A 24,674-nucleotide genomic window follows, 5' to 3' on the forward strand; every position below is an offset into this window, starting at 1 on the left:
TGACTTCCACTGACTTCCAGGACTTCCACTGAGAGAGTGACATGGTCTAAAAACTCAGAAAATAATAAAAATGCAGATGATATATACAAATCAGTAGAAGTCACATTCCTCCTCATCTGCATTCTGAATGATGACGCATGTGTGATTATTCAGTAGATATGAAATCTTTGTGTGAAGTGTGCCGTGTCTGACGTTGTTGACTCCACATCTGGGGAAGACTGAAACACAGAGAGGGGGCAAAAACAAAACCAGCATCGCTGGTGGTCCTGTGAGGCGTCAGTGATGATGGACCCAAAAATCATGTTTGTCTCCTTCTGTTCTATCAGTTAAAGTCACCGTTTCAGAAGAAAAGGCTTCGGGCTGATGTAGAGAACTCTGTGGCAAAATGAAAAGGAGTGAGAATAGTCTAGCTGTTTTTTCAGGAAGTTTACTTTTCTGCTTGTTCGGTCAGAAGCTGCATAGCTCCGTGCTGGAGGCGACTGCTTCACAACACCATTAAAAATCCCGGAAATAATCCTTTAAAGTCGAATAAAGGAAACAAGAATGCAGTCAAAGGTCAAAGATGAAGTTTTTTATGTCGTCCTCGTGTGTGTGTGTGTCTCAGCTGGGAGTGGGGTGACGGCCTGTTCGACGTGGCATGGAGTGAAGCTAATGAGCACGTTTTGGTGGCAGGCGGCGGCGATGGCAGCCTCCAGCTGTGGGATACAGCCAATCACAGTGCTCCACTGAGGGTGGCCAAAGAACACACACAGGAGGTAGCGCACACATGCTCACACACACACAGACACACATACAGGTGTTCTGACTGTGACGTGTGTGCAGGTGTACGCTGTGGACTGGAGTCAGACTCGAGGAGAAAGCCTGATAGTTTCTGGATCGTGGGATCAAACGGTGAAAGTGGTAAGATGAAAGTTTCTCCTTTCTTCCCCTCTCCATCTGCGTTCTGTCTTCTTCATGTTAGTTTTATCTCCGTCAGTGGGACCCTGCTCTCAGTCCATCGCTGACCACCCTCAGAGGTCATGAAGGGGTCATCTACAGCACCATTTGGTCGCCTCACATCCCAGGATGCTTTGCGTCTGCCTCAGGTGAGTCGGCTGGCCTGTCAGAGGGGTTTAAAGTGGCTGCTTTCACCATTAGATGGCGTCGTTGTGATGGTTTTTGGAAGCAGGCCTGAACATTTTTTGAACTTTGCTTCAGACCGCTCAGATTCAGCTTCACTTTGGATTTAAAGCTACAAAGGAGGAAATGTTTGATGTCATGAAGCTTTTTCTCGGTGTCTGTCTGAGAGCACGAGTGCACCTGAGCCCCGGAGGTTTTCGTGGTAATCACTCGTGTTGTTTGTTGGAGGTTTTCCTCATTGTGTGCAGTGTAGGAAGTGAGGTGAGTCTGTATGATGCTAGTAAGTATACTACTGAAGGTTTTAGTCTTAGTAGGAATTCATAGTTACGAACGTAAATCTGTAATTTAAACACGACGTGGAAAGAACTGTGCTTCAATAATGTAATATTTAATGTAATATTCTTGATATTTATAATTGAGTGATTTGCATATTAGTGCTATTTCTTAAATTTGCAACTTCTGTAACATATTGTATTATTTAATTAGTTTAGTCTTTTATTGTTGCTGTCTTGGAGCAACTGTAACCCATATAATTTCCTTAGAGTTTCCTGATGATTCTGATTTAAACCTGCTTCGGTGCTGATGCAGACACAGGGGTGTAGTTTGTAGCAGGAGGCGTGTCTCTGTCACTGTGATGTCATCGCTGAGTGCACGAGTCTGCCGTCCAAGATTGAGGTTGCAGGTGTTTTTAGATTTTCTGCATGATGCACTTCCTGTTTCCTGTGGCACTTCTGTGGCTAATCAAGCAGTGAAGCATTTTTTGGGTTTTCTCCCATAATGAAGGAGACTGTGGTAATAGGTTGACTGCTTTGGGGATCTCCTCCAAACCTCTGTCACAGTGATTTTTCTCTGTCGTTGTGCTTGATTGTTGAGTGGTGGGATCTTTAAAGCAGTCTTCCTGGCTCTGTTTGCTGCTTCTGCTGTAGCAGTGCGCTCCACAGTGACGTCAGACTGCTGCATGTCTCATTGGGTCATGCTGGAGACATCGTCATCCGCTGTCAGAGCAGGACTTGACAGATTCTCTGAGACTCTGCAACAGCTTGAAACTTAACTTCCTGCTCTCAGACCTACAGATGTTTGGGGTCAGCGACAGTAGACGGTAGCCTGAAGTCTATAAAACTTGTCCCACACGAGCATAAATCAAAGGCATCATCTTTGAAGGATAAGTCGAAGGTGCTGCGGTGCAGGGCTTAAAGAGTTGGTTTCTGGTTGGGTGGAGACTGTGTGGAGCTTTCATGTGTCCTCCAGCAGATGTGCACTTTAGGTTAACTGGCCTCGAGTGTGGAGGAAGAGTGGTCAGTAAGACCAGAGAAGCATGTAAAAGTCTGAGAAGTTGCTTTCTTGTGTGTCTGTCGAGAAAGTTTTCATCCACACAGCGATGTGAGTGAGTTTGTAGCCGGAGGGAGCATTTGGATGATCTCCTGGGAGCGTGTTTAAACTTCATACAGGGGCAGCAATGCATCATCCAATCTGCAGCAGCCACCTTCAGCTCGAGCTCGGTTTGGGAGGTGCTGTCTGTCATGTGACTCGGCCGATGAGTTTGGGTTAATTGGTTTGTGAGCGAGCGGAGGTCTCTGATGAGATTCTTAAAGCAGGAAGATGTTAACCCCCCCGCTGCTCGCGGGGTAGTCCAGGTCCAACCATTTGACCTTAAATGAGTCTTTAGTTTTGATTGAGTGTATACAGAACACACAGCTGGGACAATCCGTGAGGGTCCTAACTGTTGAATCCTGTGTTTGTGTGCTATAAAAGGTCTGTTCAGGTTGGACTCATGCATGCACCAGCAGTCCTCAGATGGGATTTTTAAGGAAGTTCTGGATGTTTTTCATTTGATTTATGAACAAATTTCTGAGAATTTATTTTTCATGATGGCTGTGCTGAATTAAAACAAGTAAAATATCGTGTTTGTGTTCAGATCTGAGTTCTGAGTATGTGTCAGTGATCCCTGTGACAGATGTGTGATTAATGGCTCCTTGTTGTTGGCACCATACGATGACCGGTGCCACAGATGAACTTGGAGGCTGTAATTCTGGGGTTTGTTGTTGTGGTTGATGCTTCATATTTGTTTTCATTTGATTTGATTTTTGATCTCTCTGCTTTTTTTATTGACCTGTTTCTCAACTCGGTGAACTGGGGACAGAACCCGGGACAGTGTCTCGCAGTTCTGAGTTACACTAACCGGCTTTAATAACAGCTCTGCAGCTAAATGCTTTACTGAGAGCACGTCTCCATAATGAGACCTTCAGAGTGTCCGTGTCCGCCGCTTACAGCAGTTCAACTCCATGTTGGTCTCGTACATCAGCTCAACCGAACACACTGCATTTGATATTCTGCCAGTCAACTCGCCGCACGCTCACAATTAGTAAAAACACACAGTGTTTCTCTTAATGTGGTCCTAAAACACATAAAAGCCTCGGCTTTTACCTACAAGACGTCCATTAGACAACCAATGTTTTGCATGTGTGACAGATTTTCCGTTATTAGTGTCGATATGTGAGAGAGCGGCTTAATTCTGCTCTCACTTCTAATAGGTTCCTGTTATTAAGATCTCCATGAGGTTCAGCAGTGCAGCAGCTCTGCTCTATAAAGACCAACACACAGAGCTGTAACATGACAGCAAACAAAACACAAATGATGCCCCTTGTCAGGATGATCTCCTCCTCACAGTTTTCTTTTATATTGTCAGATTCCTGAAAAGTTCCCTCACAGTTTTGGTAGATTTTTATCCTTAAGTAACTCTTTAATGAGTGATGCCATGAAGTTCGAGGGTTTCCATTTTTCAGGATTTTTCCATAGTCCAAACACTCGGCTGTGGTTTTTCTGAACATTCTCTTTATACGTCTTTGACTTTTGGAGTAACTCTTCTGGTTTCTGAAGCATGTTTAGCTGACCCTCAAAGCCAAAAACGAATCTTTAAAGAACCGTTTGAATCCATATAGATACAAATGGTTATTCAAAAATAGCAAAGAACCAGCCATCACTGACTCCTACGGGGGGGTCATAACATAGCTCCCTAAAACGTTCCAGCTCCTGCTTTAGGAAACAGTCTGTAATCCCTGCAGCAGCACTGTGGATTCAAGCTGCTGGAGCTGGAAGAGGAAACACTTTCTACGGCACAGGGATGAGGATGTAAAGCGCTTGTCTTATCGGTCCTCCTTTGCGGTGCTGAGTGGTGTCCTCTCACCAAGAGTTAAGCTCAGAGATTTGAATGAGGACGCTCAGGCTCTTTGAAAATGTGTCTTGATCCGAGCACATCGGCGCCAGGACCTCTCAGCTGCGCGTCTGCCGCTAAAAAGACAAAGCCGACGATACCGGCTCAACCACAGAGACGAACCCGAGGAGACTCGTTCACGTGCAGCTGTGCCCCCTATCGTAGAAACAGCTGTAAAGGTGCCACTGTGCTTCCTTGGTGGGCGATGCCTTTTGTCTTTACCTTTGAGCCGGAGGTCACCTGCTGATGTCAGGACTCTGAGCAAGGTGCATGGACTCCATTCACATTGAGACTTGCCTGTGAAACCCACGCTGAAAATCTGCAGCATTATTGAGCTGTGCTATCAGCACACAGCAGGCTACAGTAAAGGAGCCAGTGCAGTATTTATTTTGGCCTCAGGGTCTCATGAAGCTCTAAATGCTAAACACCTTGTCTGTACTTTTGTGTGTGCAGCTCTGCCTCCTAGAACCGAAGCAAGTATTTTAATGAAACATGTTGAACTTTAGTGCTTTTTTAAGCTTTTTAAAGCTAATTGTGTTGGAGGTGTTGCACGCATGCACAAAAACTGGCAGAGAAATGTGAAGCCAAACCTAAAAGTGGTCTGAAAGCGAGAGGAGAGCAGCTTGTGTTAAAGCTTTATTTAATGCGTCCAGTTGCCAGTTTGTTTACGGCAGCAGGCGGAGGCGAAGCTCTGCTGTGCTCCGCTTTCTGACCTGCAGCAGGAGTGATAAAACTCGGCATCAAATTAGCCTCTGCGTTTATCTCTGTGTGCTCCTGCACCTGCTTCCAGCAGGCGCACTCACGCTCGATCCAGGTTTCTCTGTGTTCTGCTCGTCCTTTTTTCTTTTCTTTAACTTATAGGCTTTGTCACAGCTTGCTTCTGCGATCAGGATGTGAGGTGGGCGGTCAGTTGTGGGTTTAATGAGGAAATAATGAGCAGAGCTTTGCTGCAGTTATAAGCTTGGTTATGTAGTTATGTAAAATTTGAGTGATGAGACGACATTCTGAATATTCGTTTAAATTAGAAATGTCAACGTTTAGGTTGCTGTCAAGGGCTTCTGGAGGATGGTGGTCCGCAGGAGACGGGCAATGATTGATGCTGGATGGGTGCGGTCTATACAACCTTTATTTCCCCCAAATAGTGTTGGCATCACCGTGAGCCTTGCCGGGTCCCTGTGGGGGCTCTTGAGCACTGTGCTGCTGCAGAATTTGCACAACTCGCTGATCATGAAACAGGCCAGAAGACTCTAATAGCTACACTAGGTTAATAAAGAGACATCTGACATGCACAGGCATCAAAGACCAAAAACAGCAAGGCTGTTAAGACTCATGGGCCCTCCTGGGCCATGGCAGCATGTTACCTGAACAGTGTGAGTCCTTAAAAGTAAAACTGTGTATGATGTGAACCTTCAGAGGGGAGTCATGACATTTTTGTCATGCATCCATGTTGCCCACTTCCTAAAAATTAAAGTCCAGCTGAGGGATCATCGTGTTTACACACTGGAGGAGTTCCAGCATCCTTTGTAGAGGCACAAGTAAAACAGCCGAGCTAAAAGCTGTCCAGAGGTGCCCGAAAAGATGATCATGAAGTGGAAATCATCATTTTTTTTTTGGGGGGACGTCTTCTCAGAAGGTTCTGATCATGCCTGTACTCTCAGCACACTCTTAGCAGAGGTTGGAGTCAGAATGGAAGCTCTAATAAAACCTGCAAGCTCACCGCAGTTTAGGAATCAAATATCAAATCTGACATCACATTTTGAGTTCTGCCACACGCCTTCAATATTGGAATAAAGGTTATTCAAAACGGGCGGTGAGAGGTGAAGGTGTTTAAACTCCAGGCCTCAAGGGCCGGTGTCCTGTAGGTTTTATTATAAATCACTTCCTCAACATATCTTGAAGTTCTCCAGAGGCCTGGTAATGAACTGATCATTTGATTCATGTGTTTTGACCCAGGGTGATATTGAAAACCTGCAGGACACTGGTCTTTGAGGCCTGGAGTTCCCCACCCCCACTTTAAAGCGTTAAAGCGGCTTCTGCTTCAAATAAATCTTTACACACATTATTTTTATCCACATTTTCATTTCTGCCTCACAATAACAGATTTATGAGAGTTTATGGTCAATTTCAGTGAGATTCATTTGTAATCACTGATGTGCTGCTGAGCCTCGGTGTTCTCCATCACTCCTCACAGCCTCACCGCCGTGCTCTCGTGTTTTGTCCAGCCAAATGATGTTTGATGCAGGACACTGAAACAAACACACACACACACACACACGGTTTCATACCGCTCAGTGTATGTGTGTGTGTTGGACTTTGTGAGCAGGTAGTGTCTGTTTAAATAACTGATAGCAGGTGTCCACCAGATACAGCAGGCTCTCTGCTATACACACACACACACACACACACACACACACACACACACACACACACACGTGCGCGCTGAGCGGTGTTTGGTAGGTCCTGGCCTCAGGGAAACTTTGGCCACACTCGTTCTCTGTATCTGCAAACCTACATTAGGTCATGAGCTGTGATAACAGACACACATACAGACAGAGAGACACACAAACACACACCGGCTGGTGTCGATGGAGGCGTCGCGTCTCGCTTCAGAGAGCGCTGCTGCAGGCCTGGTCACAGCTGTAATGAGACGATGGCAGCGATCAATGGTGAGAGAGGAGCGCTTGTTGTGATAACAGCATCGTTTTTTTTCTGAGTCAGTAAGCTGTGAAGAGTTTCTGTCGCACATGCTCAGTGTGTCCTCTCTCTATTTGGGTTTACTCAGGTGAGAAAAGAGACGAGGCGTTACCGAGGTTGGAAACCCAGAGGTCTGCTCACGGTCATATTTATGATGAGAGCAGAGGACAGATTATTCATTTTTTCATGTTTGTAACTGAACAGTGTTTGTCTGAGAGTTTCAGGCATCTCAGAAACATCTGAAGAGAAAAGGTTCGAATCATTTTGAAAAATGTGATGCCACTCTGGATTTTGGAGCTCAACACAATTTAATGATGGTGTGTGATGGTGTAATTGTCAGGCTGGTGGAGAACGGCTGAAGTGGGTCCCAGTGGTGTTTCTCAGTGGGTGATCTGATCTTTTACTAGTGTACCTGTGTTCCTGTGACGTCAGCTGTCTCAGTGGAGCTGGCCTGTACACACACAGAGGCTGAGCAGCAGTTTGGAGTTTTTTGTTTTTTGCTGAAGTCAAAAAAATACTGTAGTTTTTATCATTATTTGAGACTTTACAGTGTTGAAGATCGGTGTTGGTGAAATATTTTAATGGTGCTCATGTTGAAGCCAGAGAAGACTCTGCTCGTGCTCCAAAGTGTTTAAACAGACTGGTGGATGTCAGCACTGTGCCTTCATGGTGAATCACTGGTGGAGCGCTGGATGCTCATAGATCAGTGACCTTTCAGTCAGTAGCTCTGCTGTTCTTTTTAAAATAACTTTAAACTCAACTTTGAGACCATCCAACCTGCTGTTTGCAGGGATAACCAATCAGAAGACGGCTGCCTTAAAGGGGGGAGGAGCTAATATCCCTTATTTGAGACAGAGGATGACTGAGGAAATGCAATATGAGATCCATATGGATTATTTTGACCTGTGAATCATGCAAAGCTACCCTACAACAGGTCGCCTTGGATTATGCTCTCTGTGCATTATTATTATTATTATTATTATTATTATTATTATTATTATTATTATTATTATTATATAGTTATTATTACTTGTTATTAGGGGTTTAAATCAAAATTCATATTTTTGTATTTTCTGTTATGACTTATGAGTCGGATAATAACTGAGAGGGATGGCTGGATGGATGAGTTTTCAAGCACAGCTACCTATGATTAGTGTATGGTGGAGCTTTGCCACCTTATCTCTATCTTACGGCTTCCCCTCTGGTGGCACTTAGTGTTAGCTTGAGAGGCTACAGCCACTCATGACTTTCAAGAGAAAGGAAGTGACAAACCGGGAGAAGCGGAGATACGGTGAAGGCGTGGTGCAGATGGTGTCTCATTCCGATAAGCTTATCTGGGTTTCCATGCTCCTCACTGCTTCTCTCCCTTGCCTCCTCTTTTGTTCCTTGCCTCCTCCTCAGTCCTCTCGTTTCTCTTTCCGCTTAGCTCGATTCAGTGGCAGACAAAGATCCCCACCTCCAGCCTGAGAATCAGATGAGGGTCCGTGTCTGTTTGTTAGGCTTCGATCTGCCCTCCAGGTCTCCTCTAGTGTCTGCAGTGCTGGTTAGTCGCTCTGAGCTCTCAGTGAATCAAAGCTTCAGTAATCAGCAGTTAAACTCTGACCTTTCAATGAACTGTGTTTAACTCAGACTCCACCTACACGTGTCATTCCTGTTTCCTGTATTTAAAAAAAGGCCCAGAACGACTGAGGTTAAATAAACAATGGTCACTCGCGTTCTGTCCATCATATTGACAGAAAGCCTGTAAAATTACAGGTGCAATCAAAAAGTTCAGCCCATAAAAATAGAAACTGGATTTAAACTTTGTCCGATCGCTCCTGCTGGTGCACGCTGGATCTACTCCAGCTGGTATCAAACCAGTGATCCTAGAATATGAACAATTAAGTTTTTTTTTTAAAATGAATGAAATTGCAAATCAGTGTGCAAATGGATAATTATCTCAGAGATAAAGTAACCAATGGTTGATAACAACTTACCAATCAAGGCAATTCTTCCTTCAGTTTATTTCCTGGTCATTGCATTAAAGTTTTAAAGGTTCATCTCAGCACTGAGTGCACATGCTCACATCTCTGCCACTTTTAAACTGGATGTGCATCCAGGGAGCAGCTACACGGACCCATCGTTACCAGAAAGGAGAGAAAATCCTGTTTTCAGTGCACGCTCTGGGTCATGTCCTTCAGATGCTTCAGGATGTTAAAGCAGACTCTGTGCTAACAGTCTGACCTGGGGAAGGAAGTCATGGTGCACAACCCTGCGAGTGTTCCTCACCTGATGATCCACCTTCAGGCAGCTGGCTGGATGTTTGATCTCTGCAAGTGTGAAGCCTTTGCTGAAATCCCAAAATGGATGAGTAATGGACCAAATTAAAAGCAGGTATGGTAGATTTTATGGACTCATTCCACAAACTTGTTGAACTCTGTGCAGCATCCTTCATTTTAATGAGCTGATTGCATTTCATGGTTTTTACTGGAGACAAAGCTGCTGAGATGCTTGGATTTGTGAGTCAGCAAAGCCCACATTTATTTGTGTATGTTGAAGGCTTTACATTCATCTACCAGCCACCTCTCTTCGTTGTCTCCTGCACACGAGCACAGCTGTGACGGAAAGTAATCTCAGAATATAAAGAAGCTGTTCGTCTGCGTGTAATTCCTCTGCTTGATTGCTGCAGTGCCAGCTCGCTCTGATCAAAGATGCGATGAAACTGCACGCGTGCTCGTTTGAACCAGTGGTCACGGTGCTTCAGATAAGCTCTGGAGGTGGTTGATCTCCGTCTGCCACTGAAAACAATCATGTAAATCTTTGTGTTTGCAGCTCCTCCTGCAGCTTATTTGAACCCTCTTTGCTACAGTCTCCCACACACTTGCTGTGATCACATTTAGCCTGGACTCTGGAAATTCAAGTGAAACGAGAAAAAAGGTTTTAAAATGCAAATAGTAAGGCGTGAAGAGAGAGCAGTGCTCCCCCGTCCAGAGGTTTAGCCAGCAGAGATGCCATCAGCAGCTGGAACCAGTTTGGAATCAGACGGCTCTTTTTGACCACCAAATTCTCTAGAGACCTTTTTTAAGCGAGATTTAGATGTGAGATTTTTGGTCCCAAATCTTGTTTTAGTGTCGTTTGTTTAAGCGTTTTAACCACCTACATATATTATGTGTATAATAACGCTTATATTAGTGTTGACAGGGGTGTATTCAGAAAACAGTACATGATGACTTTGTGTGTGTGTGTGTGTGTGGACCAGAATGATGTAACCACACTGTGGTCCACACACACACACACACACACAGACGTTCTACACACACAGTTCAACACACACAAAAAAAGAAACTCTGGTGTTGAAACAAAGACTTTCCTGATGCACTGTAAAGTCATTAAGTGAGATGAGTTTGCTGAGTGTGGATGGACCAAACTCTTCAAGCTTTTATCAGCTGTTGGGCGTCTTGACTCCTCGTTTCTGATCTGCAGCCACAGCAGTTCTCTCTCTCTCGCTCTCTCTCTCTTGCTCTCGCGCTCGCTCTCTCTCTCTCTCGCGCTCTCTCACAGTTGAAGAGCTTGAATTTCATCCTTAAGGGAAGGTTTGCTGTGGTTGGAATCAAACACAGAAATCTGTTTCTCATTTATTTATTTGTGTTACATAATACGAGCTTAAAGCGCAGACTCTCTGCATTCGTGTCCAAACTGGAGGAAGGGTTTGGATTTGTGACTCTTATATAATTATACATAGCCCCCTCTTTACAAAGAGCAAGCGTAATTGGACAGTTGACTCAAAAAAAAAAAAAGTGTTAGACGCTAAAACGTGGCTGCAGGTGTGTCTGTGTGTATTAGCTGAACCTGCTGATACAGCAGCGATTATAGGTGTAATAAACCGTGACCCTTTTACAGAAGTCAGCACTGCAGAACACACACACACACACACACACACACACACACACACACACACACACACACACACACACACACACACACACCTCAGAGTGTGAATGAGAAAAAGAACCAGAGAGGAAGAGGAGGATAAGGGTTAAAGGGTTAAAATGTTACTCAAAGAATCGATGAAGAGCCGTGTGGAGGGATGCTGAGGGAGGGTGCAGAGCCATTGCTGGGATTAAAGAGGAGGTGCAAGGAGCGAAGAAGAGAAGGAGATTAATGTGCTGGTCAGCAAACAGGAGGTGAAGCCTGGGAGAAGCGGTTCCCCTCGGCCTGCTCTTTAATCTGTCCTGGAGCTGATTATTCAGCCCGTCGGCCTCCAACGGGCTTCAGGTGGCGTTGTTTCAGGAGAGCCGCCCACACAAGCCCGTTAGCCACATTTATTCTGTTCCCAGGTACGTGGCCCCAACTTCTATCCCCCATCCGTGTTCTTTGGCTCTTTGACATTATTACAAATTTAAATAAAGCTCTGCCAGAATAAATGTCAACACTGGGTTTATTCCCAAGCTTCTAAAGCTTGAAACCATCACAGCTGAGAGCCAAACCCTAACCCAACTCTGACTTCACGCCTCAGTCCTTCCATCATTACAATGACTCAGGAACATGCAAGACAACACGTTTGACTTCATCACTTGTGCTGTCTGATAAAGCTGCAGTCCTTCATGTCATGCTGGTCTGGTTGCACCTCTCAGTTCATCCTCTGTCTGAAATAAGCGTTAGGATGCAGTGTTCTTCTGTTTGGACGCTCCTCACAAACGGGTGGATGGCCATCATGACCAGGTTAAGGACGCCCACCCTCCTTGACATCACTCAGAGCCAACCCATATTGAAAAGATATATAAATCTTGTAAAGTTTGTATCTGTCTTGTGTGAAACTTGTATGAAAAGCATACAGAGTGAAAACAGATATAAGATCCCTTGAAAAATTATATAAATGAAACTTGTATGTTTTGGATACTTCCTAAAACAATATATGAAAGTAATGCGAAAGTGGCCACTTTCATGAGTAAATCATATAAGCCTTATATGATTCACTATATGAAGCAAGCCAAATCTGATGCAAGTCTTTTATAAGATTTCTTTTCCATATGGGAACAGTGGAACATACGGTGTGCAAACTGACTGAAACAGTAGATGTACTGAGCATGACAGAAATAAGGACACAAGCTTTCAGATTTGACTCACGGACCGTCAGCACAGGGAACCAGGATGTAGTCATAGAAGTAAAACTGGTATTTCAAGGGTGAAGCTTTCTGAATGGGAGTCGGTTGGAGGTTTTAGCTCCGTCAGTTTTATTTGCAGGTTTTTCTGCTGTGGCTTCAGCCTTAGTCTGTGACAGTCAACTTTTTTAAAGACGGAAGTAAAAAAACTGCTGCCAGGTCGGCAAAGGTCTTCACTGCAGTTTGAATAAACCTCTGAATGAAGAGGAGGAGGAGGAGGAAGAGTAGGAGGAGGAGGAAGAGTAGGAGGAGGAGGGGTGTAAAAGTTCTGCTTGATGATTGTCGCAGTGTGTTGGCAAACCCTCAACCTCTGCCCAGAAACTCACACACACACTTTTCTCTGTGTGTGTGTGTGTGTGTGTGTGTGTGTGTGTGTGTGTGTGTTGACCAGTAGGAACATTCTGGTCAGTCTGAGTTTATCACGTTGGGACAGAGGTTCAGATTTAAAATCAGCTTTTAATTTGGAATTCGCATTTTTTGGGAATTTTGTCAGACTGACACACACACACACACACACACACACACAGAGTTGGGTGGATGCCATAATGAGTGGTCCCTGAAATGAGTCCCATAACTCATGAGAGACGATGAAATGAAGGAGCTCACTCGCTAAAATAAAAGCTGACGTCAGCAGGAACTCGAAACACTGGCAGCAGTGTTCCCCTCAATTAACCTCCTTTTACTTTCTGTCTCCACCTGACTTCTTTCACATCCTTCTCTTAAATTCTTCACCTCAGAAGTTTATTTCACTTCATAGCTGATGGCGAGTGAGTTGGGATCAGCACATTGATAATGGGACAAATGTAAATCCAGTAGAAGGTCATATTATAAGCCCTCCATTTCCATAGTTTGTCTTCATCATTGAGCGTTTTTCAGTGGTATGTGAAGTTTCTGCCTAAATCTCAGCTGTCTGGACGCCTTTTCTTTCTTTTTCTGCAGGAAATGTGTTTTCAGTCATTTTCAGGCATCCTGAATTGATTCTTCCCCCATGTCAGCAGATATGATAGGAGAAGCTCTCAGAAACTCCTGCAGGTTGAGCTGCTCTAACCAAACACTTTTATTGCTGACTCTCAAACAAATAAAGATATATTGGATTGACTGTGTGTGAAATAAAATAGAACAAATACAGAGCGAGGTAAGGCGATAAAACTGAGGAAACAGAAAAAAACAAGGTATATTTACACAAAAACACCTGGATATATTATATAAACTCAAATACTCTTCTCTTTCTATTTGTACTCTCAGGTGACGGGACGCTCAGAATTTGGGATGTGAAGGGTGCGGCGTGCAGACTGGCCATCCCAGCGCACAAGGCAGAGATCCTCAGCTGTGATTGGTGCAAATATGACCAGGTACAGGCCCTCCAGTTGTTCAGTTGGTTAAAAGGTTCCATATATTAAATGGCATATTTGGTTTAAAAGATACTTAAAAACAAACAAACAATACATTTAAAAACCTCTATGCCAGCCTTCATTTATACAGAGAAGTGTGTTTGTTTAAATGCATTTTACTGTCTGCATCAAACACTAAAATTACATCTGATTTTGTGACCTTTAACCCGGTTAGCTTTGTAAAGATTAGCTGGTGTCTGTCTGCAGAATGTTGTGGCCACAGGTTCAGTGGACTGTACTGTGTGTGTGTGGGACCTGAGGAACATCCGGCAGCCTGTCAATCAACTGCTGGGACACACCTACGCCATCCGCAGACTCAAGGTAGCCCCTTACCCCCAACCATAACCATGAAAAATGTTTTCGCGTCACACACAGACCGCATAAACGGAGACTTTTGGAAACAATGACACATTTTAGTTCTATGATGCAGTCATGTGACCAATGAAACTAAGATAGCAGAGGGCATTATAGGGCAGATGTTTTGTTTGCTCTCAATTTTGACGGCCCTATTAAAGATTAATATCAGTTTGTACTGATAGCTTTTCTTCAAATTCTTTAATTCTCAAATAACAGAGGTTGAATCGTCTTAAGTTTCATGAATGCGCAATGCAGGAATGTAAGCCTTTCAGCCGTTTCAGTGTGGATGAACAACTGTTCTGAAACGATTGAAAATGATAGTGTGGACACGGAGCATTTTTAGATGAAAACACCGTTTTCAAATTTATCCGGATTAGTGTAGACGTAGCCTAAGTGTGTGCCGCTGAAGCATATTCACTGTAATCTGCATCAGTGTAATGTCCTCCAAGTGTGTGTGTGTGTGTGTGTGTGTGTGTGTGTTGGTCGAGATGTTGTGTGAAGTCTGACAGCGTCAAAACACCCAACCAAATGGTGCTAATAAGACCTCACTCTCGTGCTAGACTGTGTGTGTGTGTGTGTGTGTGTGCAGTGACGTGTGCGCTGATCTCTCACTCTCTCTCTCTCTCACACACACACACACACACACACACACACACACGCACACGCACGCACGCATGCACTCTCTTGGAGGACATCACACTGAGGCAGATTTCGTGCAGACTTATTGTGGCATCGGCGCTACGTCGTAACCACAGACCTCTCTAAAACACTGCACCGTACCCTGACGTGCACTTCCCTGAAACATAACCACGTCGTGAATCTTCACTACTGTCGATTCTGCCACCTTTTCTCTGTGTTTTTTTTTACATTTATCAGTGAGAGAACAACACTCCCTGTTTCAGTAAAAGGAAAAATAATTATAGCATCAAAATGAGGACTCACCGATGTCATCAGATTGGGTGGAATGGGCATGAGGGAATGTACGAAGAAGTGGAAAAACTAGATGGACATATGGAGAGCCATTCTCCATAATAAAGCGTTCATAACACACACTGGGTCACCAGAACGGGATAAAAAGGAACATGCTGAGATAAAGTCTGAGAATTTCATATCTAGCGAAGCACACAGAAGCTCTCCAGGTTACAGGTCAGCATGTTCACAGCATAATAACCATAAACATTCTGCATTTAATCACGCAGAGTCTGCTTAGACTCATTCATTCCCAGTAACTGTGATCCTCATTAGGGATACACTGATATATTGGCCAAACATGGATATCGGCTGATATCATTCTTGTTGACTGTTGGCAGATTCACTGACATTTGAATGTTCAAGAGTCAAGAAAAAAAAACCCAATGCAGGGCCGTGCAGAGAGGTTTAAAGGGGCAGGTGCTCAAAGTTAAAATGGGGCACATTGAACCAGGCTGAATAACAACAACACACATTCATCAATAATCTAATATGGGAAGGGCAGGGCTGTGTTGATCTGAGACTGTAGACATTAAAAAGTCCATAGGAGAGATGGTAGCTGATTAAACAAGTGTCATGAGATAATAACAAAATGCAAAGATTGGTGACAGCACTTGGAACCATAAAGCAACAAAAAACGTGAGAAATAATTTAGGCTCTGCCTGTGAATCACTCTTTGCTTCTCTTCTTCCTTCCATCCCACCATTTCATATATCACTCTCCACTTGCTGTCTATGTGAGAACAAGGCACAACTTGCTATTGCAATAAACTATAATCTAATTATCCACACCTAACAACTCTTGCACTTAATCTATAATAAAATAATGACAGAAAAATGTTATAGTACTGCCTTTAGTAGCCTCACACAGCTCCTACTGTTTCCTCCTCATGTCCTTACCAGGCATGTCTGGACAATGTTATATCATGAGTAATAATTTAAAAAAATCCATATACATAAAACAAACACATGCACGCACACACAGTGACATTTTAGACCTTCTTCAGAATACTGTATATACTATGGGCATCACGGTGCTGATCCAGAATCCTTACATTATTATTTATTACTAGAGCTACAATAATAAAGCAATGAGGAGGGGGAAGTAATAAATATGAAATAATGTCATTATGATGATTCCATTTGTTTCACGATCCACTCTGTGCAGGGGCAAAGCTTATTACATTTTTAAACTGTAGAGATACAATAATTTTACTGCTGTAAAAACCAAATTTTGTCTTATTTAAAATATAAATCTAATATAATCTGCTTCTTAATGTATGTTCTTTAAAATACAGCGTGTGTTTTTTAATATAATTATAATAATGCATAATTATGTGGACATGCATATTAGATCGTTTTTAGTGAAATATAATCCCTCCAGAAAGGCAGGAAAAGCCCGGAAACTTACTTTAAAACTAAATATGTTCCCTAAAACGGTGACAGAACTACAGACCCATGACAGCCTTACACAGGTAGCCAGCAGCTATGACCAGCACTACTTGTGCAGTTAATAAAAGGACAGGTAATGTTTGTCGCGCTGTTGCACACACAGCACGCTCGTTTGTTTCAGTTCGTCAGTTGCAACAAGACAGCTTACCAACATGTACATAATAAGCTAATACTCCTGTGTCCTATACACTACAGTGTACGCTGTACACCTACTTACTGGTTTTGTCGCATCGGTCTGTGTCTCTGAGTTAACTTGTGTTTCTCCTACAGCTCCGGACCGCTAAAAATGCGCGTGCTCTTTGTGAGCTCGTTCCCGGCTCATAACCAGCGCGTTCTGCCGTCAAGGGCGATCATTGGTTAAATGTGATCATGTGACTGATGCAAGCCAGATCCTTTTATTTAGCAAAACTGTGATTAAAAGTTAAATATTATTGTTGAGGGGCACAGACCGGACTCCGCACGCCCACACACATAAAAAAAACAAAAAAACAACAACATTTTTTTAAAAAAAAGGTGCCTCAACAAAAGGGCACTTTGGGCACCCATCAGGAAATGGGCGGGTGCCCAAGCCCCTCTAGCCCCCCCTCTGCACGTGCCTGCCCCAATGACCTGTTCAGATCAGACAGGCTGTTATTTTAAAGGTTCAGCCCGTCGAGCTGCTGCTGTGGGCTTTTTCAGCACAGGTGTACCCCATCGATCGAGGAGACTTGCTCTGAAACTGCTTGTCACCGTTTGCAAATCTGTCAGCTTGTATCGATTCTCTGCAGGGAGCACAAACAAGGTGATCGGCAGCAGGAGCGTAACGAGATAAAAATAAAGCAATGAACAGAGGCGGACCGCGGCGCTTCTGTTCGGCTGTCACATCAAAAATTCAGGACGAGCGAGCGAGTTTCTTACAGACGAGTGATCAGCACGTAATGAACCTCTGAGAAAAGAAGAATCCCTGTCTCTAAGTACACGAGTCACAGCGTGCTCAGTCCGTTTTGCGTACTGCTCTGGCTTTACAGGTGGAAGGCTCCTCACTCAAACTCCAGCCAAACCAAACCTGGGGTAAACTATCAATGGATATTTCACTGTGACCTCACTCACTGGTTTGTTGAGTCCTCATTCAAAGCCTTGATTTTTTTTTTATCGTTTTTCACTACATTGTCCTGGTTGGGCGCATAAAGTTGTGTCTGAACGAGATAATGAGGGAATATAAACCCCACAGACACACACATCTGCTAACTGCTGCTAAATAACAGATCAGATGGTAGAATGTCACCAGACTTGTGGACAGTCTGTAAGCTACACCCACCTGTGTCGATTTCTACCTGTCAGGTAAAGCGGCCCCGCCTCGATCTTTAAGCCATGCTATGAGGACCGACTCACTGCTGCCGGCAGCCTTAAGTGGACGTCATAGGAAGTGCGGTTTTTGGTGCTTCTGTGATGCCTTTACTTTACAGCCCTGCCAGCTGCTGCTTGGTGAGCAGTTTCTGAGCAGCTTACCTGCAAACCAAACATTTCTGCTGCATCGTCACAGCTGCCCGGGTTTTACTTTGGTAATAAATGTGTTTGCAAGTAAAGCAGCGTTAAATGAACGTGAAGTGCAGTAAAGAGAAGGATGTTAAACGAGGCCAGGACTCGATATGAAAGGTGAAACTGTCAGACGCAGAGAGGGGAACAAATGAGCGAATAAATTAATTTGGGAGTGCTTCGTCTGTGAAATCGCTCTCCGTGGACTCCTCGCAGGCTCTCCGTGTCTCTGCACAAACTGCTGAGCAGAGAAATGCTGCAAACTCTGCTCAGCCTGCCGGAAGCTGTTTTTCTTTTATGATGGAGACGAAAATGTAGTTGTTTTTTTTTTTGTTTGTTTGTTTTGATGATGGGGACAAACCAGAGCTCGGCATCAGAAACAGTGGAATGTGCATGAAGCACAAACTGAGCAGCGTCTTCTGTTGTTCTGCATGTTCTGAAAGGAAAACTGCAGTTATTACTGGCGTTTTTGTAAAACACACACAGTAATTTTTACTTTAAAAGCCTAAAACATTTCAGCACTTTTTCACGTTGTGGTTATTATCTTGTGTGTGCACAGCGGAGCTCGAAGCTCCAACGACACATTGTAAAATGTGTCATTTTTTTCATTTAAACCTTCAAACTGTCAAACATGCCCTACCTCCTTCACCTCCACGCTGATTTAAGGTTAAAAGGTCTGCAGCATGTCCCTCTGGAGGGTTTTTGACTCCCCTTCACATTATTACATATTATTGTTTCTTTGTAATCAGATTATGAATATTTGAGGAAAGCAGCAGGTGTTCGTGATGGAGGTTAAAGTTGATAACTTGATATTCTTCCTTTCTTCCTTTGGAAACACGATCTCAATAAAGCGTTTTCCATTTTGTTCCTTTTCCTGCAGTTTTCTCCCTTTGATACGACTGTGCTGGCGTCCTGCTCGTATGACTTCACTGTCAGGTAAGATCACCTGTGGCGTTTCTGTCTTTTCGACCTGTTCACGAAGTGGCAACTGAGCTTTGTTTGTTTAAGGACCTTTAAACAAGGTTCTCTTGCATGTGGAGGCTGAGCAGAGTTTGCAGCATGTGTGCATGTCATTTTGTTCCACATCATTTTGTGAAAGCCGCTCTACAAGTTTAATGTGTTTGCACAGAGAAATGGAGAGAAAACATTAGAGAGCAAAGCAAAGCATGAACCCCACTGAGCTCATTTACACGTTAAACAAAGAAAATAAAGATGTGAACAAATAGTTCAAGATGTTTAAAAATGATGGGCCTGACGTCGCTTTGCTCTTTAGTTATTCAGTTCCGGAGGTTAATGCAGAACATTATTCACAACAGGCGTATTTAGAAATGATTAACATTGTGAGCTGCAGTGGATGCCAGAAATCAAAAGTTTAATCTGAAATTTGAAACATCTCAAATAAATCAGACTTAAATAAATGACTTCGACTTCACTTGAGACAAAATGGACAAAAACACGAGCAAACTCTGGTGGTTTCCGCTTGTTTTTACCCCCCAGCTGAAAGCCCTGGGTACCAAAGGATGAGTGTGAACTTGCTGGATTGGTGTCTCCACACTAGCACAAATATTTTTGATTTCACATTTTCACAGAAAAAGTCCAAATTCCCAGTGAGCCAGTACATCATGTGGAAGAACGAGCATCTACTCTGGACAAATAAACTCCGAGGTCGGCTTTAAGTTACAAAGAGGAATCCAGATGCCAGCGGTTATTTCAGGGCTGGGGCGTGCAGCATGTGCACGGTGTGGATGACCTACACCCGCAGAGTAATGTTAACATTTCTGCAGAAATGAGTCTCCTCTCTGGGTCTTTAAGATAACCTGTAAAGTTTTTGTCATGCAAATTTGATTCTTTGAAAGGAGGTTTCGAGGTTAAAGGAGCGGCGATGTGATGTGGCCTGCACAGTATTTCTGCTCCTTTCCTTTCAGTTACTGCCAAAGGGCTTCTCATCATGGCAGAAGCAACGAGTCAGGACACTGAGGGATAATTTGCGGTGAAGTTAACCAGTGTGTGAGATGGAGGATGAGCTGCTCCTTTATTGGGCCGCAGAGGATGAGTTAATAAAATGTGTAATTTCAAGGGAGACTGCCTCTGTGCTTCTCATGAGAATATATCTGATCCATCCTCTCTGTCCGCTTTGGAGTCCTCTCTGTCCGCTCGGCTCTTTAAAACCACAGAGGAATCGATGTTGTTCTGTGCGTCTGTCAGGCTGTGCGGGCAGATGATGGATAAACAGACGCAGTTAGATGGATGAAGGGTGAGGTTGCCCTGTTGTCCGGCCTGGAGCAAGACGTTGTTTAACAGTGATTAATCAGTGAAAGGAAAACGAATGAGGAAGCAGTCTGGCAGTCGATGAGTCATTTAAGCCACTCGGTAGTTAAAAATTTGATCATTTTGGGCTTTTTTCTTCTCTAATGTGAGGAATGTGTTTGTTTTGGGGACTGTTGTTCTGACAAAATAACTCATTTGAAGATGTTGCTTCAAGTTCTGAGAAATTCTCAGAGGGGTTCCCAGAGCTGGCCGCAATCTCTTTCGAACCAGGCGGATCACTCTGCCCCGAGATGACCACTTTAGGGTTACGCCCTCTCTGTGACATCATACAGCTTAACGGGACAGAAACAACTGGTTGACTTGAGTGTTTGGAGCAACCGGAAAGCTGAGGGAGTGTTTAGTTTGCAGGGATGATGTTTTAAGAAGGTTGTAACAGTGGATGTATGATGGAAAATGAGTGACAGCGGGTCTCTGCTCATGTTGCTCGATGCATCTCTGTGCTGCACACGCTTAAGAAACTAACAAAAAGCATTCAAACTCTAAGTTTATCTTTAATAAAGAGAGGATGTGAAGCTTATATGCTAATTATGCAGAGCTGCCGGATGGAAGATGATCTAAAATTGATTTTTTTAAGAGACACAAGCTTCTTTCAGATGCTTTGCTAACAGTGTTAGCTTTACATAATGACAGCCAGTGAAGAAGATGCTGACGTGAGATCCGGTATCTCCATCCGTCCAGCCGTCCCTGCAGAAGCGATGCTGCTGTGTGGCCTCCACTTATTTTCTCTTCCCTCTGTAGTTTGCGGACAACCTCAGATACGATTATAATAAATACAATGATGATGTTGAGAGGTACAGATGGGAAAGACTCTCATGCTAACATGATATGAAAACAGTTGAATGATTATAAGTATTAAAGGCTGAAATGGGAACGAATTTTAATGCTTCATTCATTAAATTTATTCTTTATTATACAGAAGATCAGCTTTGGTTGATATGAAGTGTCCTTGATTACAATTATCATGATGAGTGAAGTCTCAAGTTATAAATAAAACTTTGACATAATGACACCCGCCTTTAAAAGTCTAAACGATGTTTCAGATAACACATCTGTAACAAGGTCCATTATGTGGTAATAAGCAGCTGGAGGTAACTAGGAAACCACTACCTGTACCTACAGCGTTTTCATATGAAAAATAAATACCAGAATCAGTTCAGACCAAGTTTAGATCGCTTTCAGTCTGGTTGGGCACTTAATTTTGTCCTTGGCACAAACTTTTCCTTCATGTAGTCTCTCTCTGGTTCCACTGCCTCTTCAGGTCTTTAAAATTTTTTCTAGTCAGAATCAGCTTTGACCAGAATAAATAAGTGATGGATATGCGACCGAGGGAGTTTTTCCTTCTCACTCTTTCTCTGTATTATCATCTTTACAATATAAAGTACTGATGGAGAAACAACGGAGGCAACAGTTGTTGTGATTCGGTGGTATATAAATAAAACTTGTAAACACATTCTTTTGGATTCTTCTGTTTCTTCGTGTGATCCCAGCCCGAGTCCATTATGATTATCCAGTTGTGGAATTGGTTTTGTGCTCTTGGTCTTGTTTTAGATTGATTTTGTTCTTCTTGTGCTTCGCGTCGCCGCAATCAGGGCTCTGTTTGGGTTAGTGAGTTTCTGCCTAATAGATAAAACATGAAAGTATTTAAAGTGCTTGTGTTGCATGGTATAATTTGAGTGTTGAAGTGCTGCTGCCTGTTTGTATTCAGCAAACCTTCCTTGCATATGCAAAGTGTTTTTAAGAATTTATTGTCCTAAATTATTTGTATTCGTCACTTTTATGCCAGAAATCTTTCTCTGCAGCCTCGGGCTTCATTGTAAAGGACGGCAACAGTAAAAACCTTTGTTTGGTGCTTTCTTAGTGTTTCTGTGGACTGCATATGCTGACAAGCTCACAGCCGCAAGCAAAAATCTGCTGGAATCTGGCAGGTGGTAATATCTGTGTGTGTGTGTGTGTGTGTGTGTGTGTGTGTGTGTGTCAGGGCAGCCCAGCCCAGCAGTCTACATAGAGTATCTGAGCCAATTAAAGCTCGGATCAATAAAACAATAAAACACGGGGTCTGACACAGAGCCAGCTATCGGCACGTCCCGCTTTGAGCTGTCCGTCTTCCCTTTGGCGTTTTAGATGTTTTCCCTCAGTTATGTTTGGCATCTTAAATGTCTGCTGTTTATTTCAGCGGGCCCCCTCTTTCAGCTCGCCACCAATCTCTCCTTTCATCCTTTGTTTGGTGTCTTGTCAGCTGCAGGAGGAATTAAGTCATGCAGAGAAACGTAATTCACCAAATCACGCAGAGCTTAAGATGAAAACACGGCGAAACCAGCAGAACGGGTCCACTTTGAAACTGACTTAATACCTGCATGTAACAGGAAAGCAGCTGTTTGTAATCATAAACCCACAAAGAGTGATGAACGGCTCAGCAACATAGAGCTTAAAAGCTCTATGTTGCTCCTAGTTTTGTTATCAAGTCGTTTTTGTCACAGCAGCAGGAAGCAACTGATTGATATCACCCTAGAGGTGATTGATTGACCAAACAGGTAGGTGTGTGTGTGTGTGTGTGCGTGTGCATTCACATCTTTGTGAGGACCAAAAATTGGAAGTTTACTATACTTGTGGGGACCAAAATCCTGGTCCCCACAAGTTTGAAGACAACTTTGAGACTCAAAATGTGGTTTTATTGACAGAGTTACATTTGGGTTATGGTTAGGTTTAGGCTGAGGGTTAGGCATTCAAGTTTCATGGTTAGGGTTAGTAGAAGGGGCTCGGGAAAGCATTATGTCGATTACATGTCCCCACAAGATATGAATACCCAGTGTGTGTGTGTGTGTGTGTGTGTGTGTGTGTGTGTGTGTGCTTTTTCAATAGCAACGTGATGCATGTTTGTTTTGTGTTGAGTAACCCAAACACAGGATATGAAGACAATTATCACCCATTGTCAGCTGTGTGTGTGTGTGTGTGTGTGTGTAAGCATCCCTCAGATGTGACAGTTGTGGGCTCTAATAACCCCAATAGGAGGAAACGCCCCTCTTCACATTCAGGTCCACAAGCTCCCACACACACATCAGTGAGTGATTTTCCTCACTTGTTGGTATTTGGGGTCACAGTAGAACATCTGTTAGCATTGTTGCTAACGCTCGCTGCGAGCGCTCCGACTGCCTTCATGTCCAAACATTCTGAATTCTGTGCAGGTGTGAATCTGAGCATGAGTTATTGACTGTCTTTCTGCTGGCCCTCTGTCTCTGGGCAAGCCCTGCAAACTTAGATTAAATAAGCAGTTAAGGATGGATTATGGATGTATAGATTATTTATGTTTTGGGCACTCATTGTGAAATTTTAATTATTAACATGTTTCATTAATGTCGTAGTCACGGGGGGGAAACAATGGTTTGAGACCGCAGCATGGTCAAAGTCATTGTCTGAAGCAGTTGCTTTGTAGACGGGGAGCAGGTCTGCTGCTGTCTGCAAAGCAAATGTGTCAAGGCAATAAAATGGCAATAAGATGGATTCAGTTTGTGACTGAATGGGGTGAACTGGTTGTTACATGCAGTCTGTTTGTGGTGATAAACTGGTGAAAATCGTAAATCTTCATGCATTCATGTTAATGCCTTTCCTTCAGAGTCCAGACAGAACCTCACAGATCTGAAAGAGAAATTCGAAAAGTCACCAAACTGTCTGAGTCGGACTGCAGTCACTCCGAACCCAGACTGGGATTGTTGGGAGACAGATTGCCTCCTGCCAGGCGACCTGTGGTTGACAGTGGGCGCAGAGCAACACGTTCTCAGCGATGAATGATTTCCAAATCATTAATCGCTTTGGAAAACACTATCTAATACGATTAAGATTGTGGTTATGGTTAGGGTTAGGATAAAGTTTAGAGTTGGACACGGCTGGAATGTGTGTTACCGCCGGGAGCGTCGTTCCATTGTATGCCATCCACAATCCGGCGCGTATCATAGCATCATATGGGATGCCTCGAAACATGACAAATCGTCGGCATGTTACGTGTTGGGAATGAGAGTGAGGGATGAGTCCGCGCAAAGAGAAATTAAAGGTGAGGCATGTTCAAACTCAGTTTGTTACCGCAGCTACTTGTAATAGTTTTTTTCTAGTCCTGTCCATCATACACAAAATATTCACTGATTTGAACCAAAACCATTTGGTTCGAATGGTTAATCAGTTAATCAGGTGAATAACTGAAAACGTTTAAATGCTTGTGAATATTACCCTAAACACACCACCACCTCTGCTGCAGCTAAAGTGAACTTTAAGCAGTTTCAGTGGTCAGTACTAAAAAAGGTGCTACGTTAGGTTTGAACTCCGACTCAGTAAATATCCCTGCTTCTGTGGGCCTTCCTTTGTGTTGAGACACGTGTGGAAGCAAACACTCACCTAATCCACCTGTACACTCACGGATATACATGCAAATATACCAACACACACACACACACACACATACATATGCGTGCACAGATTTGCATCTTAGTGCAGCCATTTAATTGACAAA

The 24,674-nt window shown here is 43.5% G+C and overlaps 1 protein-coding gene across 2 annotated transcripts in view; it reads left to right on the forward strand.

The window, feature by feature from the left end:
• Positions 1 to 24,674, forward strand: part of pex7 (peroxisomal biogenesis factor 7) — a 60,673-nt gene that overhangs the window by 1,368 nt on the left and 34,631 nt on the right. For both annotated transcript variants that reach the window (XM_006793464.3, XM_006793463.3), the window contains exons 4-9: positions 605 to 755; positions 823 to 900; positions 977 to 1,085; positions 13,411 to 13,517; positions 13,764 to 13,877; positions 18,729 to 18,784. In XM_006793464.3, the coding sequence (XP_006793527.1) occupies positions 605 to 755; positions 823 to 900; positions 977 to 1,085; positions 13,411 to 13,517; positions 13,764 to 13,877; positions 18,729 to 18,784 (615 nt within the window). The remainder of the gene's footprint in view (positions 1 to 604; positions 756 to 822; positions 901 to 976; positions 1,086 to 13,410; positions 13,518 to 13,763; positions 13,878 to 18,728; positions 18,785 to 24,674) is intronic.

This window comes from Neolamprologus brichardi, chromosome 15 (assembly GCF_056152115.1).
Source record: "Neolamprologus brichardi isolate AB-2024 chromosome 15, ASM5615211v1, whole genome shotgun sequence".
NCBI lineage: Eukaryota > Metazoa > Chordata > Actinopteri > Cichliformes > Cichlidae > Neolamprologus > Neolamprologus brichardi.